The sequence below is a fragment of the Silene latifolia genome, chromosome X (genome assembly GCF_048544455.1).
Source record: "Silene latifolia isolate original U9 population chromosome X, ASM4854445v1, whole genome shotgun sequence".
Classification (NCBI taxonomy): domain Eukaryota; kingdom Viridiplantae; phylum Streptophyta; class Magnoliopsida; order Caryophyllales; family Caryophyllaceae; genus Silene; species Silene latifolia.
The window spans coordinates 314,431,372-314,447,603 of record NC_133537.1 but is presented as its reverse complement, the minus strand read 5'-3'; the positions used below and the strand labels follow the sequence as shown (position 1 = coordinate 314,447,603).

Genomic DNA, 16,232 nt, shown 5'->3' with positions numbered 1-16,232 from the left:
CAAGGGGCACGAAAACCCTTTGAACCACATCCGCGCCTTCAAGGATTATATGTCTATCAAAGGCATCAAACCTGATATGTTCTTAAGGATCTTTCCTTCATCTCTTGACACCATACCGAAGCAATGGTTCTACTCTTTAGATCACAAGAAGATCACTACTTGGGAAGATGCCGCGATCGAGTTTGCCAAGCAATATGCGGATAATGCCGAGATCCAAGTCAACATGCGCACTCTAGAGGTTCTTACCCAAAATGACAAAGAAGGATTAACCGACTTCCTAAGTAGGTGGAGGAAGACTAGTACCCAACTAGTTGAACGCCCGGATGAGGCTACCCTTGTGGAGAAGTTCGTGGACAATCTCAAACCCATTTATGCCAACCGTTTGAGATACCAAAACATCAAAACTTTGAAGGACTTAACCGTACTAGGGACAAGGATTGAAGATGACATCCGTAAAGGGCTCTTGTCCAAAACGGTAGGTCGAGGATATCAAGGCTCAACAAGTCGTTCTTACGGCTCCACTAGCAAGACTGATGAAGTTAACCTTCTCGAGCCATCCAAAAAAAGTACCCCACCAAGGAAATTCACAAATCTTGGGGATACTTACTCCAACGCTCTAAAAAGGTTAATGAAACAAGGCAAACTCCAACCCATAGGACCTACTCCCGAACCTGAAAAGAAATCCAAATTCTGGGACGAGAACTCATACTGTGAATACCATAGGGGCAAAGGGCATGACACGGAGAAATGCTACAAGTTGAAGAATGTACTTCAAGACATGATTGAAGATGGCCGACTACCAATACCGCCGGGAGGTAAACCCAACAACACTCAGAATCCTCTTGGAGTTCTAGTGATTACAAGTGACGAATCTACCTTAGATTGTTCACACCTCATTTCTCCAATTGAAGATAAAATCCATGCAATCGAGAATGAAGGGTTCTACTCCACTATCTCCCCAACCATTTCCGAGTTCATCACATGGGCAAGGAGTGTGGATAGACAAGTTTGGGAATTATAAAATGTGGTGACAACTTTACGTGATCCCAACGCAACACCCAAGGAGCATGTGTCACTAATCTTCTCTCAAAACGCTACTATGCAAGAAATAGTCGCCGTGGTTGATAGACTAGTCGACCAAATCATACGACTAGAAGATCAAATCATGAGAATGAGGGAACTAGCTGCAATCAATGGAGTTTGGGCCGACGATGATGAGGACGAGTACCTCATCGAAAACTCCCTAGTCAAAGAAATAGTCTGAAATGGTGAAGACCAAGATGTGGACCACCTAACTCGTTCGGGACGTCCATATCAAAGCAGTATTCAAAATGGCCCAACCAACGTTATCACACCAAATGATAATGAAGATGACTCTACTGATCATTTGCTCAATCAATTACAGAAGACAAAAGCTGATCTTTCAGTCTGGCAATTAGTAGCAAGCTCATTCCCACATCGCCAAGCTTTATTGCAAGCTTTGGCCAAACTAAATGTAGCACATAACTCGACACCAGAAGATGTAGTCAACTTGGCCTTCCAAGAATCACCGAAGCTAAGTAATCCTATTACTTTCTCAGACGAAGATTTGCCACCTTTTGGCGCTAGTCACAATTAGCTCTTTACATCACTGTCATTTGTCTAAAGAAGAACGTGCCAATGACCTTGGTAGATGATGGCTCTGCGGTCAACGTCATATCCCTCAAAACGGCATACAAATTAGGCATGAAAGAGTCGGATTGGACCCCTACCAATCAAGGTGTGCGTGCATATGATGGTACACAATGAAAGGTGGTAGGACTTGCTAACCTAACCATAGCCACAGGGCCGATTGAGCGAAAGATTAACTTCCAAATAGTGGACATTGAAGCTTCCTTCAACATACTTCTAGGAAGACCTTAGATTCACGCTTCCAAAGCAGTAACATCCACCCTTCATCAAAAGATCAAGATCCCACTAAATGGCAAAGTGGTGACGATCACTTCGTCACCCATCAAGGCAATAATCGAAAAGAAGTCGAACAATCAAGTCCTTGCAGATCCAGTATATGAACTTGGGGGCTTCCAAAGCATAAGTGTCATAGAAAGGGAATTAGCACCCTTATATTATGATCCCTACTCCAACTTGGTGGTCAACCACATACTCAAATCCCAGGGATACTTCCCTGGAATGCCTTTGAACCCTACTCGAAGAAACACCTTCGCACCATACAAGGAAGGCAACTCAAAGAGAATATTACTTGGACTAGGGTACAAACCCACTAAAGAAGAGGTTCTCGAAATGCTCGCTCAAGTCCAAAACCGTAAGCATATAGGAGTCCAAATGCGACCTTATATCCCCACCCTAAATGGGTATTTTGTTAAAGAAGGAAGTCTAGAACTCTGTCACGGTTTTCCCGAGCCTTGGCATTATCTCGAGAGGAAGCTAGCTGGAATCGAGATCTTTCACGATTGTTACTTCATCCCTCCAGAAACGGTTCCTACCGTTAAAACCCGTCAAGCACCTTGCTTAGACGAACAAGCTGTTAGTCTATTGTTCGAAGAAGATCAATTTGTTAGAGCCGCGCAGGATGAGATCATTACCATGATACTTCAAGACGACCACTTTAACCCCACCGCGTTAATCACAGAAACTAACGCGAGTCAGCAGAAAGGATGGAGAAAGTCAATAAAGTGGACCAACAATCAAGGAAGACTCTTCAAGCTCACCACTGGAGAAGGAGAGATGTTCAAAGGAGAACCAGAAGACGATGAATTCGAGTCAGAGTCGAAGTCAGAGTCGGAGTCTAGAGAAGTCATTAGGGAGTCTCCTCCTGTCATCATCCCCATTCCCTCTGTTTCTCCTAGCTTAGCCTCGAGTAGTCACAGTAGTTCGGGAAATGTCCCAACCATCGTCCTTTGCCGCCACCGACCATGGATCAGATGGCTTCTTTGTTTCAACTTTACTCAAACCTTAATATGAATAAATTAGGTTCTGCTTACTCTTTGTGTTATCTTGAGTGCAATTCTGTTTACGATGATACTGAGGATGACCAAGACCCAGACTCAATCGAAATACCTCCCTACGTAGCCAAAGAAATACTACAGGAAAGGGAAGGGGGGCCAGTAATAGAGGACACCGAACCCATCAACGTAGGAACCGAACTAGAACCCCAAGAACTTAGGATATGGACTACCTTGAGCTCTACCGAAAGGGCCGATTTCATAGACCTCCTAAACGAGTTCAAAGACGTTTTCGCTTGGTCCTACAAGGACATGCCAGGGATCGACAGGGATATCGCCGAACATAAAATTCCGATTAAGCCAGGTTTCAAGCCTGTAAAACAGAAGTTTCGACGAATGAGGACGGAATGGGCTCTCAAGATTAAGGAAGAAGTTGATAAGCAATTCAAAACCGGGTTCATCAAAGTTTCCGAGTATTCTGACTGGGTAGCCAACATAGTACCTGTACCCAAAAAGGATGGGAGAATCCGTGTTTGTGTTGATTTTAGGGACTTAAACAAAGCAAGTCCTAAAGATGACTTTCCTTTACCACACATCGACATATTGGTGGACAATACTGCGGACCACGCATTACTATCCTTCATGGATGGGTACGCGGGTTATAACCAAATCAAGATGGCCATAGAAGACATGCATAAGACCGCCTTTGTCACTCAATGGGGAACCTATTGCTATACGGTCATGCCGTTTGGATTGATCAACGCCGGAGCTACATATCAACGCACCACAACTACACTCCTACATGACATGATGCATAAAGAAGTTGAGGTATACGTAGACGACATGATTGTCAAATCCAAGGATAGAGAGGGACATATTGCGAACCTTCACAAATTTTTCGCAAAGCTACAAAAGTACAACATGAGGCTCAACCCTCAGAAATGCACATTCGGAGTAACGTCTGGCAAACTCCTGGGATACGTCGTTAGCCAACGAGGTATAGAAATAGACCCTTCCAAGATCAAGGCGCTGATCGAAATGCCACAACCTCAAACAAAAAAAGAAGTCAGAGGATTCCTGGGAAAAGTGCAATATATAAGTCGATTCATATCGAAACTCACCATGATTTGTGAGCCTATCTTCAAGAAACTCAAGAAAACAGACCACACCATGTGGGATGATGATTGTCAAAAGGCATTTGACCGAATCAAAGAAATATTGGATAAACCACCAGTGCTCATGCCACCTCAACAAGATCAACCTCTTGGTTTATATCTCACGGTAACCGAAACAGCCGTGGGTGCCATGCTAGCTCAAACTGTAGGAAGTGAAGAAAGGGCTATCTACTACCTTAGTAAGAAGTTCTTGGAGTACGAGTACAAATACTCACAACTCGAAAAGACATGCCTCGCTCTTGTGTGGGCCACGAAGAAGCTACGCCATTACATGCTTAGCTACTCCGTCAAAATATACTCGAAAATGGATCCAGTCAAATACCTCTTCGAGAAACCCGTCCTCAACGGACGCCTAGCAAGATGGACTTTGATGCTCTTAGAATTCGATCTCAAATACGTGCCTCTGAAAGTAATAAAAGGTCGTGCCGTTTCCGAATTCTTCGCAGAAAACCCCATCAATGATGCACAAACAATAGATACCTGGTCATTTCCAGACGAGGATATACTCCAAACTGATGTAGACTCCTGGGACCTTTACTTTGATGGAGCGTCAAACTTAAAAGGATTTGGAATATGAGTGTTGCTCATTTCTCCTGAAGGCGAGCACACACCAATCTCTGTCAAACTCGACTTCGACGTGACAAATAACGCTGCAGAATACGAAGCTTGTCTAATTGGACTACAAGCGGCAGTGAGCTTAGGCATTAAGAACCTCCGAGTACATGGGGATTCATCCCTGATCATCAATCAAGTTACGGGATCTTGTAAAATTCGAAGCGAAAGCTTAGCACCATACCAAGCTAGAATAGACCAAGTTGCCCAATTCTTTGATCACGTGACATATCTACACCTACCTCGGGAAGAAAATCAATTTGCAGATGATCTTGCAAAACTTGCATCTTTTATTAATATGCCAGATGACATGGTAGAGATGCCTTTGTGCATCGAACGACGGTCGGAGCCAGCTTATGTACACCAAATCACCGATGAAGAGGAAATCGCGCAGGAAACCTGGTTCCAAGCAATTCTAAATTTCAAGCTCAACGGTACCTATCCACCGGATATGGATAAGAGGGGACAACGTGCTATACGCCTACTAGCTTCCCAATACGTTCTCATGCAAGGAGAGTTATACAAAAGAACACCTCTTGGTGTAATCCTACGTTGCCTTGATCATTCATAGGCGCGAAAGGTGATGGAAGAAGTCCAGGATGGAGAATGCGGTCCTCACATGAGTGGGCCCATGATGGCAAAGAAAATCACACGTCTGGGATATTATTGGACCACAATGGAATCCGATTGCATCAAATACGTAAGACACAATTGCCAAATCTTCGGGAATGTACAACATATCCCTCCTTCATCGCTTCTATACGATGACCTCTCCCCGCCATTTTCTCACCTGGGAATTGACATAATCGGGAAGATAACACCAGCCGGAACAGGAGGTCACTGTTTCATCCTAGTGGCGATCGACTATTTCACCAAATGGATAGAAGCGGCTTCCTACACTAGTCTCACGGCTAAAAATATGGCAAAGTTCATACAAAACAACATCATCTGTCGATACGGTTGCCCACATGAGATCATTAGTGATAATGGATCACATTTCCAAGCGGAGACTGAGCAATTGCTAGCCAAGTACAAAATTAGGCATCACCACTCTTCGCCCTATAGACCACAGACTAACGGCGCGGTAGAAGCAGCTAACAAAAACGTTGTCACAATTCTCAAGAAAATGATTGACAACTATCGAGATTGGCCAAGCAAGATACCCTTTGCTTTGTGGGGACATCGTACATCTGTTAGGACGCCCACTGAGGCCACCCCTTTCTATTTGACTTACGGCATGGAAGCTGTACAACCAGTCGAGCTAGAGATACCATCCTTGCGTATTTTACTCGAAAGTCAAATCCCAGAAGCCGATTGGAAGAGGGATAAATATGAAGAACTCATCCTCCTGGATGAACCTAGGCTACGCGCCTTGCATAATGTCCAAACATATCAAGCACGTATCAAATGAGCTTTCAACAAAAAGGTTAAGCCAAGGAACATCAAGGAAGGAGACTTAGTACTCAAATCGTTTAGAGCTCTTTTACCTGTTGACCCACGGAGAAAATTCAAACCTAATTGGGCCGGACCATTTCTAGTCAAGTCCATACTTCCAGGGGGCGCAGTTAGAATCACAGACCTAGACAGGAATGAGTTTTCCAACCCAACAAACCTTGACCAACTAAAACGGTACTATGCCTAGAATAGGAACAAAAACGCGCCTCGCGTAACCTCACGTGTCGCTCTTATGGCACTAAATATACGGCCCCTGGCCAAGCTGAAATAAGCTAATGTCACTTTGCTCTTTCACTTTGACAATTTTGTCGTCCTCATATCATCAAATAAACTAAATTCGCACCTTTAGAGTAAGCAAAAGCTGATGCTTATTTTTCTAAGTTCATTACAAGCTCTTGCTTTGAACAATTATTCTTTTACATTTACTCGAACTACGCGCAAGGGTTTGATTTCATTTTTAATGAATACGTAGGCAATCCTTCACAGGATACAACCCATTATTTTTAAAATGTAAATAGAAGGACATTTGCATTGCATTTGGAATTCGACAAGAATAATAAATAGAAAATCACAACGGTTTCATAACCATTTAACCTTTTTTTTATTTATTTCATTCATTTTTCTAATAGTAATAATACGCTACATAATAAAAATAGGCTAGGATTCTAAAAACCCCACCTTTTTATTACAACAATAATAATAATAATAATAAATAATAAATAAGGACTCGGGCTATTCTTCCATCTTCCCTTTGCCCTTGTCATTTTTGTCATATTTCTTGTCACGACCTCGAGCCGGACGCTCTTGCGCCACTTCGGACCTAATCACTAACGGTCTTTCTCGAGGCCTAGACTTCCCATTCTTGCCAGTCACCATCTCCACGACAGGAGAGGTCTTTGGTTTCTTCAAAGGATGAACGACTCGAAGCCCGACTTCCTCCTCTCCCTCGGTCAAATGCTTTTCTTTCTCTTTTTCCACCTCGCGCACCTTGTAGTCAACGGGCTCGCGCTTCCTCAATCTCTCGCGCTCTTCCGGGGTAATAGCTTTTCTCCATCGCAGATAAGAATCCGACACCCATAAGGCATTAGCAGAAGAGTTTAAGAACCATACATTTCTTTGGGCCCATTTAATGGCCCACTCCCTTCGGCTCTCTGTAATAAGCGTCACGGCAGTCTGCGGGACGGTATCAAGCTTCGGGATCGTCTGTTTTAGCCCAACTTGTCTCATCAGCCTTTCCGAGAAAATGCACACCATGAATTCCAGGCCAGGAATGCGCACAGATCGGGTAGGATCCAAAGAAGACACTCCAGTGACAGATTTGAGATGCCACCATGGCACAATCCACCTAACTAAAGGGCCATCATCACTCTTCAGTTTGTTCTCCCAATAATTGCAGACTCGGGTGAAGTCCACCATGTAAGCCTGGTCCTCATCGCAATTGAACGAGCATGATAAGAAGGAACATGAACTGGGGGCTCGATCAATCGAAGCCGTTCCATAAGCCAGACCTACCAAAAGCGGGTATTAGAAAAAAAAAAAAAAAAAAAAAAAAACGAAAAAAAAAGACAAAAAAAAAGAACGAAAAAAAAAGGAAAAAAGAAAAAGAGAAGAAAAGTTCTTTTACCTGCAGAATGACGGGACTTCCCAAATACGGTAGGTCACGGTTGGCTTTCCTATTATCCAAGCCCAAAAGGATCTCTCCTAGACATAAACAAGCTGGGCTCCTGCGCAGCTCCATCTGCTCAACAAGGCCCAGAAGATGGGGATCACCTCTCAAGTCTTCATCAACATGCCCTTGGAAGACATACACATGCAACAAGCAAAACCCAAATGCCCTTCGCCTGGCAACATAAGAAACGGTGGGGTCAGCCCTGTTAATAAATCGGTCAATGAAGTCCAACATTCGCACTCCCTTCGAGGTCACTAAACGGTCCACCTCAAGTCTAGTCAACCCAAGCAAGTCTCTAAATTTGCTCTTGTACCCTTGCGAAGTAGAAGGATTGACAGGCAAGTGTTCGGGGTCCCACCCACCAATCGCAGCAATTTCTTCAGGAAATGGGCAAATATCGCCTCAGGGGAACGCAAAAACATGGTAATTCGGGTCCCAATAATTAAGACAAGCATCCAAGAATGGTTTGACAACCTTGATAAGCTTCAAACTCAGCAATGATCCAAGATTATAGGCGCCCATATCATATTTCTCCATGTTGGAAAATTTGTTGGTCCATTCTTTTAAGCGAACCTCTAAAGTATTCATGATGAAGGATTATTTTGAGAGTTTTATGTAATAAGACGAAGAAGAGACGGAAGAATTGTGTGAATAAAAGCTCCATCGACGTCTCTATTTATACAAATTTCTGTTTCCAAAAATCCACCAGAACGGAACCACCTGGGAACAAAGCGCAAAGACTGGGCTGCTGCGCCTCTTTCAAAGGGACGCAGACTGCGCGCGCCTCTTCAAAGGGATGCAGCTCATGCTGCGCCTCTTCCTCAGCTTAACTTCTGTAATTTTCCGCGTTGGATCTTTCCTAATTCCTCGACGAATAATTTCCTATTCCTACGGGTTATTATTTTGGTAAATACGTGGAAGTTACCATATTTCGTGTTTCCTAATTCCGCAGGCACGCATTTCGAGACGACATCGACATTTTCGTCATTTTACCACACTTGTACATATTCATTTTAGGAAATAATTCTCATTTCGATTTAAATTTATTTCATTTCTTTTTTTAATCATCTCATTTCTAACTTATAGATTTCTATTTTTTTTTTTTGTTTTTTTTAGGGGGTAACCCTCCCTACCGTCCGGTCATTTCCGGCAAAATTTTTGCATTTTTGCATTCTTTTGAGTCATTCGTTTTGCGCTAATTCAGGCCATGTACATATACAAATGTATGTTTTGCGTGATTTCTATGTAAATTTCGGCGGCATTTTAGGTCTTACCCTTAGCTCCTACGCAACTCCGGAAACATCTCGAGAAGAAGTCTCAGGTATGGTCTCTTTTTATGGCTGGCGAGCCTCCTTACGTAGTCTAATGGACTTTAAACGACCCTCCCCGATAGTCGACAGACTCTAAAATATTCCCGACGACAGGTCCTTGGCTCAGACCCCTTGAGCCGCCTCGCGTCGCCATAGTCGTCAGGTTGTAATCTTCGATTAACCTGATGGCTATACTTTGACTTTCGCCTTGTCCAAGCCTCAGTCAAAGTGGGGGCTTTGTAGATACCTCATTTCTGCACCTCTCGCAAACTACCCGGTGATGATTGGGCCGCATGTTTGCTACGCGGAACGATTTGTGACAGTTCGTAAGTTTATCGTCAAGTGATTGCTCAAATACTAATGTCTACCTCTTAGTTGTCATCTACGTGCCGATACGGTCGTTTGACAAGATAATTAGAGTACATTTGGAGTCCGGCTCAAACCGTCTTCATTTTCTCGATAACCATTAAATCCCGAGTCAGAATGATCTGGAATGTTCCGGATATTTCTATTCCATATTTTATAAATATTTCACAATCTTTATCCTTTGGTAAACAATTTCCCGTAATATTCACACAAGATATTAAGGAAAACCGAATTATTCCGTCCTTCTATAACTCAAACACGGAAATCTTTCTCCCGCAGGAGGAAACCACTTGGGAACAGACGCAACAGGTGCTGCGCCTCTTCCAAGAGACGCAGTGACTGCTGCGCCTCTTCCCAGGTCCTTTTCTGTGTATTTTTCGTATCTTTTTCATATCTTTCCGAGATTCACTTCCAAAGACTCTCCGAAACCCTAATTCCTCCACGTGATTAGTATAAATAGGAGCCTTCGCTCCTCATATTTCTTACGCGAGTGTCCGCCCTTCTCTTCTCCATTTGCATTCTAGACCTTTTTCTTACTTTTTGGCGTCTACGTGCTTGAACATTCGACCACGTAAGCTCGGATCCTTCTGAGTACCAGCCTCGTTTGCATAACCGACCAATTTGACCAACTCCACATCAATCAACTTAATCAATCTTAATCGTTTTCCTCTTACGAGGGCACTTTCATATTTGCATTATAGTTCGAGTCGAGCATCGCTAATCGATAACTTAGTCCTTCTCGTTTCGTCAAACATGTAAGTCTGAGGGTGTAAATCCTTCTTTTATTATTGTTCTTTACTTTTTGTATCATCATTAATGTAAGGTTTATGTCGAAAATACCTCCTTAAAACCGATTTCTAAAACCGTATTTTAAAATCTCTTTTTTGCGGATTTCCAGAAGACAGACCGTCGAGAAAGGACGCAGCAACTGCTGCGCCTCTTCGAAGGGACGCAGCACCTGCTGCGCCTCTTCGTGAGGCTGCCGCAGTTCCTGCTTCCTTTCTTCTTCCTTCGTCCTCTGTAATTCGTTCGTCTTTTTATTTGTTTCGTTTGTTTCTCGTTAATTCTTTGACATAATAGCTTATAATTTCACCTGTATATTAATTATCGTCATTAACATGTTCTATCCATCATAAATTCAACTTAAATCCCTTATAATCTCATATTTGCGGGTTTTCGTCATTAAATTCAATACGGGTTGTAGAAATTCGATTTGTTCATATCGGGTTGCTGGAATTCGACCTTTGACATATTTTCATCTGTTTATTGTCATATTCATCGCATGTTCATCATTAATTTATCTTGTTTAACCTATTTAGTTCACCCATGTCACTAATCAATCATTCGTTCATGTAAATAATTCGTTTGCATCCGTCTCATCCATGTTTTATTGCTTTTATGACCATTAATCACATGTAAACAGCCTGATAATCACTTTCATACGAGTAAATATGTTAATTAACCATTAAATTCACCAATTAATATTAACGATTTGCGCTTCAAACTACACCCAGAACTCACCACTGGGAATGACGCAAAGAATCGCCGCGCTCTTCCAAAGGGCGCAGTCCTGTTGCGCCTGTTCCAGGTTGAGTTCTGTCTCTGAACTCCGTTGTTGCCTGACCTAGTTTAATTAGCTTACGTATAATTAATTATTACTCGTATTATCACCTTCTGACTTGTTCGTTGATTCATTCTTTTATTCTTTTTCTCAAATTATCCGTTTTAAAGGTATTTTCGACATAAATCGCCTAGTCCAATGTAATTATTGTAATTTATTATTATCGTAATTTTATCATTGAATTTCATATCATTTGTATGTTCTCACATGTAATTGAGCATTAAATCCTACTTTGACCCAATTGTTTGCTAATTACGTGTCAACCGACTTAGTTAATTCTTCACATGCTAGGATCAAAACTTGGATGTTGCATTGCATGCATATAATCGACAATATATCAAGTATAGATGATGTCCCTAATCAATAGTAGAGGTCGCTATCGAGGCGGGCGGGATTAGGTGTTCGATCAAAAGAGCTTCCTAATACGTACCCTCACCCCTTACTCCAGATCTCTGTGAACATCCGTGTTCATTGGCATCCACGAGAGTCATTCTAGACATAGAATGCTAAGGGTAACGATTGCTTAGTGTTCATGTCTTTACTTTGTGTCTTGACATGACACGAGGTATTCGAACGGTTCCAATTTCCCATAAAAATTGGTGGCGACTCCAACAAAATTGCAAACGCTTGTTCTCTTCCTCCCAATCGCCTCCGTGGGCCCCCCGCTGTCCACAATAACAAACCTATAAAAGCTAAGAATTCAAACCTCCCCCTCATAATTCAGTTTCACTTTCTCTTTCCTCCGTCTCTTTCCCTCGCTTTCTCTATATCTCTCTCTAAGTCAAAATAATCCTCTGAATTAAGCAAACAAACCCTAGGTTCCTGTTTTTTACTCGCTTTTATCAATTCATTCACAAATCAATCAAATTCGTCTGTTTTCCAGGTTCTCGTTGCTACAATGGATGCAGATTCTACCGACATTAACATGCAAACAAGTAATTTCCGTAATCCTTTCGTTTTCAGTTTTCCTTTTCGCGATTTCATCTGGATTCTATGTCGCTGATCATTCGCTATTGTAATTTCATTATTCCGTTGCTTTTCAGTTTTTTAGGTTAATCGATTTTATGTTTGCTTCAATTTTAATGAAATCCGTTCACTTCTACTTCAATTTTTACGGTGTCCTTTCCTTTGATTATTCTCGTATTTGATTTTCTAATAAATATTAGGTGAAATATCCTTGTATTTGTTGTTTTTCCTATCGAATTTTCATATTTGCGTTCTCCTCTGCTTCTGCTTACAATCGCAGTTGCTGTATCGTCACATTCCGTCAATTTTGATTATATTTGTCTTTATTCTGTTGCTTTTCAGTTTTTTAGGTTACTCGATTTTATGTTTGCTTCAATTTTAATGAAATCCGTTCACTTCTACTTCAATTTACGGCCTCCTTTCCTTTGATTATACTCGTAGTTGCTTTTGTCTTAAATATTAGGTCAAATATCCTTGTATTTGTTGATTTTCTCGTTCAAATTCGGTCAAATTTCATTATATTTGACCTCTTTTCCTGTCTTGTATATTTCTGTTCCCCTGTCTGTATATTCCTGTTCTGCTGTCAATGCTTACTGTAACACAATCACATATATTCATTTTCCATTGCACATATAACATATGTTGTACCACTTCTGGACGTCCTCTTGTTCTGCTGTTACTTCAATGTACTTTAGTTTCTTGTTCTAAATTGTATTCTAGCCTCTTCGCATATTCCTGTTCTCCCGTCCATCCTTATGTCACTACATTGTCATAGTACTAGTATTACTGTAACAATGTTACTCTTTGTAATACCACCGTTGTATTTTAGGTCACTAATACTCGTATTTTCCTTTTTGTATTACAGACTCAAGTACTGTCACTTAACCCCATTCTACGCCAATTGTCCAAGAGCAACCCAATCCTCAACCAAATAATCAGCTTGTTCTGTCTCACACGCCTAATGGAAGTGAGCGCTGGATGCGTGTGGTTGAGCACAAGTTTAGACCTACCATTGGTGCAGTTTTCGCCTCCCTTGAGGCTGGATTCAAGTTTTACGAGGTTTATGCTCGGGCATGTGGATTTACCCCTCGGAAGCACAAGATTTAAAAACACTACGAGGTGGTGTTGCACACCAAAAATTCGTAGTCTGCAACCGTCAAGGGTTCAGGGAATATAAACCGAAACAAATCACGAACCAAGGATGATGAGAATATGGGTGATGGTTCGTCCACAGCTATTATAGTTACACGGCGAGTTAAAATCACTAGAATTGGATGCCGAGCGTACGTCCGATTTGCCCTTCTACATGGCCTTGATGGCCCAGCTATGATTGACGAGTTTTCTGAAGTCCACAATCATCGTCTCACCTCTGTCCCGTAACAGAGATCTCGATAAGATTTCACGATCCCTTGATATGTTCCAAACGACGCTTATCTTGGACAACTCCAAGTTGAATATTGGCGCTGGATTGACCTTTAGACAGGTTAAGGAACTTGTCAATGGGTATGAAAATATCGGTGCTACATTGATAGATTTTAAGAACTTTCAAAGAGATATCAAGTGCTACATTGGGTTAAGAGATGCTGACCTTTTCATCGATCGACTCGAGAAACTCAAAGCGACCCAACCCCAATTCTACTTCGCCTATGATATTGATCCGCAAAACCGTCTAACAAAGTTCTTTTGGGCTGATGCTACATGTATTAGAAACTACTCATTCTTTGGGGATGCTGTGAGCTTCGACCCTACTTACGGAACCAACAAGTATGATATGATTTTTACACCATTCACAGGTGTTAATCACCACAGAAAGTCGGTGTTGTTTGCCGGTTGTCTCCTGTTACACGAGGATGACATCTCCTTCCAATGGACCTTTCAGCATTTCTTGACTGCCATGGGACAAAAAGAGCCACAGTTCATGATCACGGATCAATGCCCCCGCCATAAAGAAGGTAATAGTGTGACAATGTTATCAGAATGTGAGACTTACTTAAATTTATTGTACCACAACTTTCTCGACTCCAACTACCACTGGTCCATCTCTTCCTCTTTTACAAGGTTATTCAATAACAATGTTATCAGAACTAAATTACTAACATAAAATTTACTCACTTGCTCTTTCCCTATCACTCGGTCAATATCACGTTCGACTTGCCGTTTCATTATGACCGCATACAACAGGCTTTCCCTTCGTTTTCAAGACAAACTAGGCATCGTTATTGTATGTGGCATATTACACAAAAGATCACGGACAAAGTTGGTTCAGCACTCTGCAGAGACACGGACTTCCTTGCTCGCTTCAACGCTGTTGTTTGGGACCCTGATATGGAGCCGTCGGAGTTCGAAGAGAAGTGGCAGAAGGTCATTTCAGATTTCCAGCTGGAAGATAATGATTGGTTGACTACAATGTTCGACGACAGACACCATTGGATTCCTGCCTACCATCGTGACCTTGCCTTGGGCTTCATATTAAGAACAACACAGCGATCAGAAAGTACAAATTAGTTTTTCAAGCGCTATGAGAATCACTTTGGTACACTGGTCGAATTTTGGATGAGGTAAACAACTCTTTTTCATTCCTTACGATTTCGGGAACAGTGTATGTTACAAGATACCATTGTTTCATTGTTAAATAAATAATTTGTTGCCGAATCCTTGTTGCATTAAAACCAGGTTCCAAATCGCTATGGACCCGAAATAGCTATACACGAAGGTGCGATGATTATAACAAATGACCACTCATTCCCTGAGCTTAAGACAAAATTACCTATAGAAAAGCATGGCGCTATTATATACACACATGCTGTGTTCAAGGTGTTTCAAGAAGAAGTAATGGCTGCCGATTCATATGGTGTTGATGACTTTGAGAAGGAGGAGCATGTGCTCATAATTCATGTAATCGATGCTGAGACAGACAGAATTTTCAAGGTGAGGTTCGACCTTAGAAGCACAGATGCAGTATGCGAGTGTAAACTGTTCGAAAGAATTGGATTACTCTGCAGGCATATTGTGTGGGTGTACAAGGGCAAAGGAATTGGGCGAATACCAAGCAAGTACATTGTAGATCGTTGGCTAAATAACACACACGCAGCGAACAGGTTTGATTCGAAAACATTATTACAAAGATGTGATTTTGACTTGTTACAAGAATTGTTTTACAAATAACATTGTAACCATAATTTCTTATAGTAACATTGTCACCATGATAAACAAGAACTCTTGTTTTACTTCCGGGCTTGATTCGAATGGGAATGTCATTGAGGATTCATATATGGCTACGTCGATAAATGATCATTTGTGCAACGTATGGTCGAGTTCCGTCGATAGTTGGTGTTCTCAAAACTTTACCTGCGCCGAACACACGGAAGAGTTAGCATCCCTCCTAGTTGAGTTCCGACAGAAGTTATGTATTGAACCGCTTACAAAAGACCAAGAGATGGAGATTCTGTTGGGCTGCAGCTCGTCGTCTGAAGTCACTATCCACCCTCCGGAACAAGCACGCAACAAGGGCAACGGAAAAAGATTGAAGTCAGCTAAACAACAGGCCATTGAAAAAGCAGCCAAGCCAAAGAGGCTATGTGCATACTGCAAAGAAAGAGTTACCCACGACAGGAGAACATGCCCTCTTCGCATAGTTGATGAAGCTGCTGAGAAAGCAGCTAAAAAGAAAAAAGTTTGATACTGTTATGATGTTACAGTAACATTATGACCTTATCAATAATTAGTAGGATTTTGTGTTGCTGTGACAATAATATGTCATAGTAAAAATAAAAAGTAGAATTGTGTGTTGCTGTGACAATAACATGTCACAGTAAAAAGTCATTCGATTTTCCTACATCATAGTTAACATTTTATACAAAGACTTACAACATTTTATACAAAGAATAAATATTGTTTTAGGACCATTTTCCGTCCCGTTTTAGGAGCATATTTCCTAAGTTTTACAGTAACAGTGTTATACGATTTGTTTTGTAAATATGCCCTTTGTTTAAGGATTTCGCGGTGCCGCCTAATCCAACCCTAAACCCTTTTCCGTCCCGTTTTAGGAGCGTTTTTCCCCAAATTTAAATCCCGTCCACGACAGGGTATCACCCGTCCTTCCCCAGGGTTTAGTTT

The 16,232-nt window shown here is 41.7% G+C and overlaps 1 protein-coding gene across 1 annotated transcript; it reads left to right on the top strand.

Moving 5' to 3' along the window:
- The first annotated feature begins 13,530 nt into the window (after positions 1-13,530).
- Positions 13,531-15,795, top strand: LOC141620571 (protein FAR-RED IMPAIRED RESPONSE 1-like). Its single transcript, XM_074437408.1, has 4 exons — positions 13,531-14,068; positions 14,374-14,610; positions 14,890-15,214; positions 15,306-15,795. Exons 1-4 carry the CDS (start codon positions 13,531-13,533, stop codon positions 15,793-15,795), a joined length of 1,590 nt encoding a protein of 529 aa, XP_074293509.1.
- Positions 15,796-16,232: the final 437 nt, after the last annotated feature.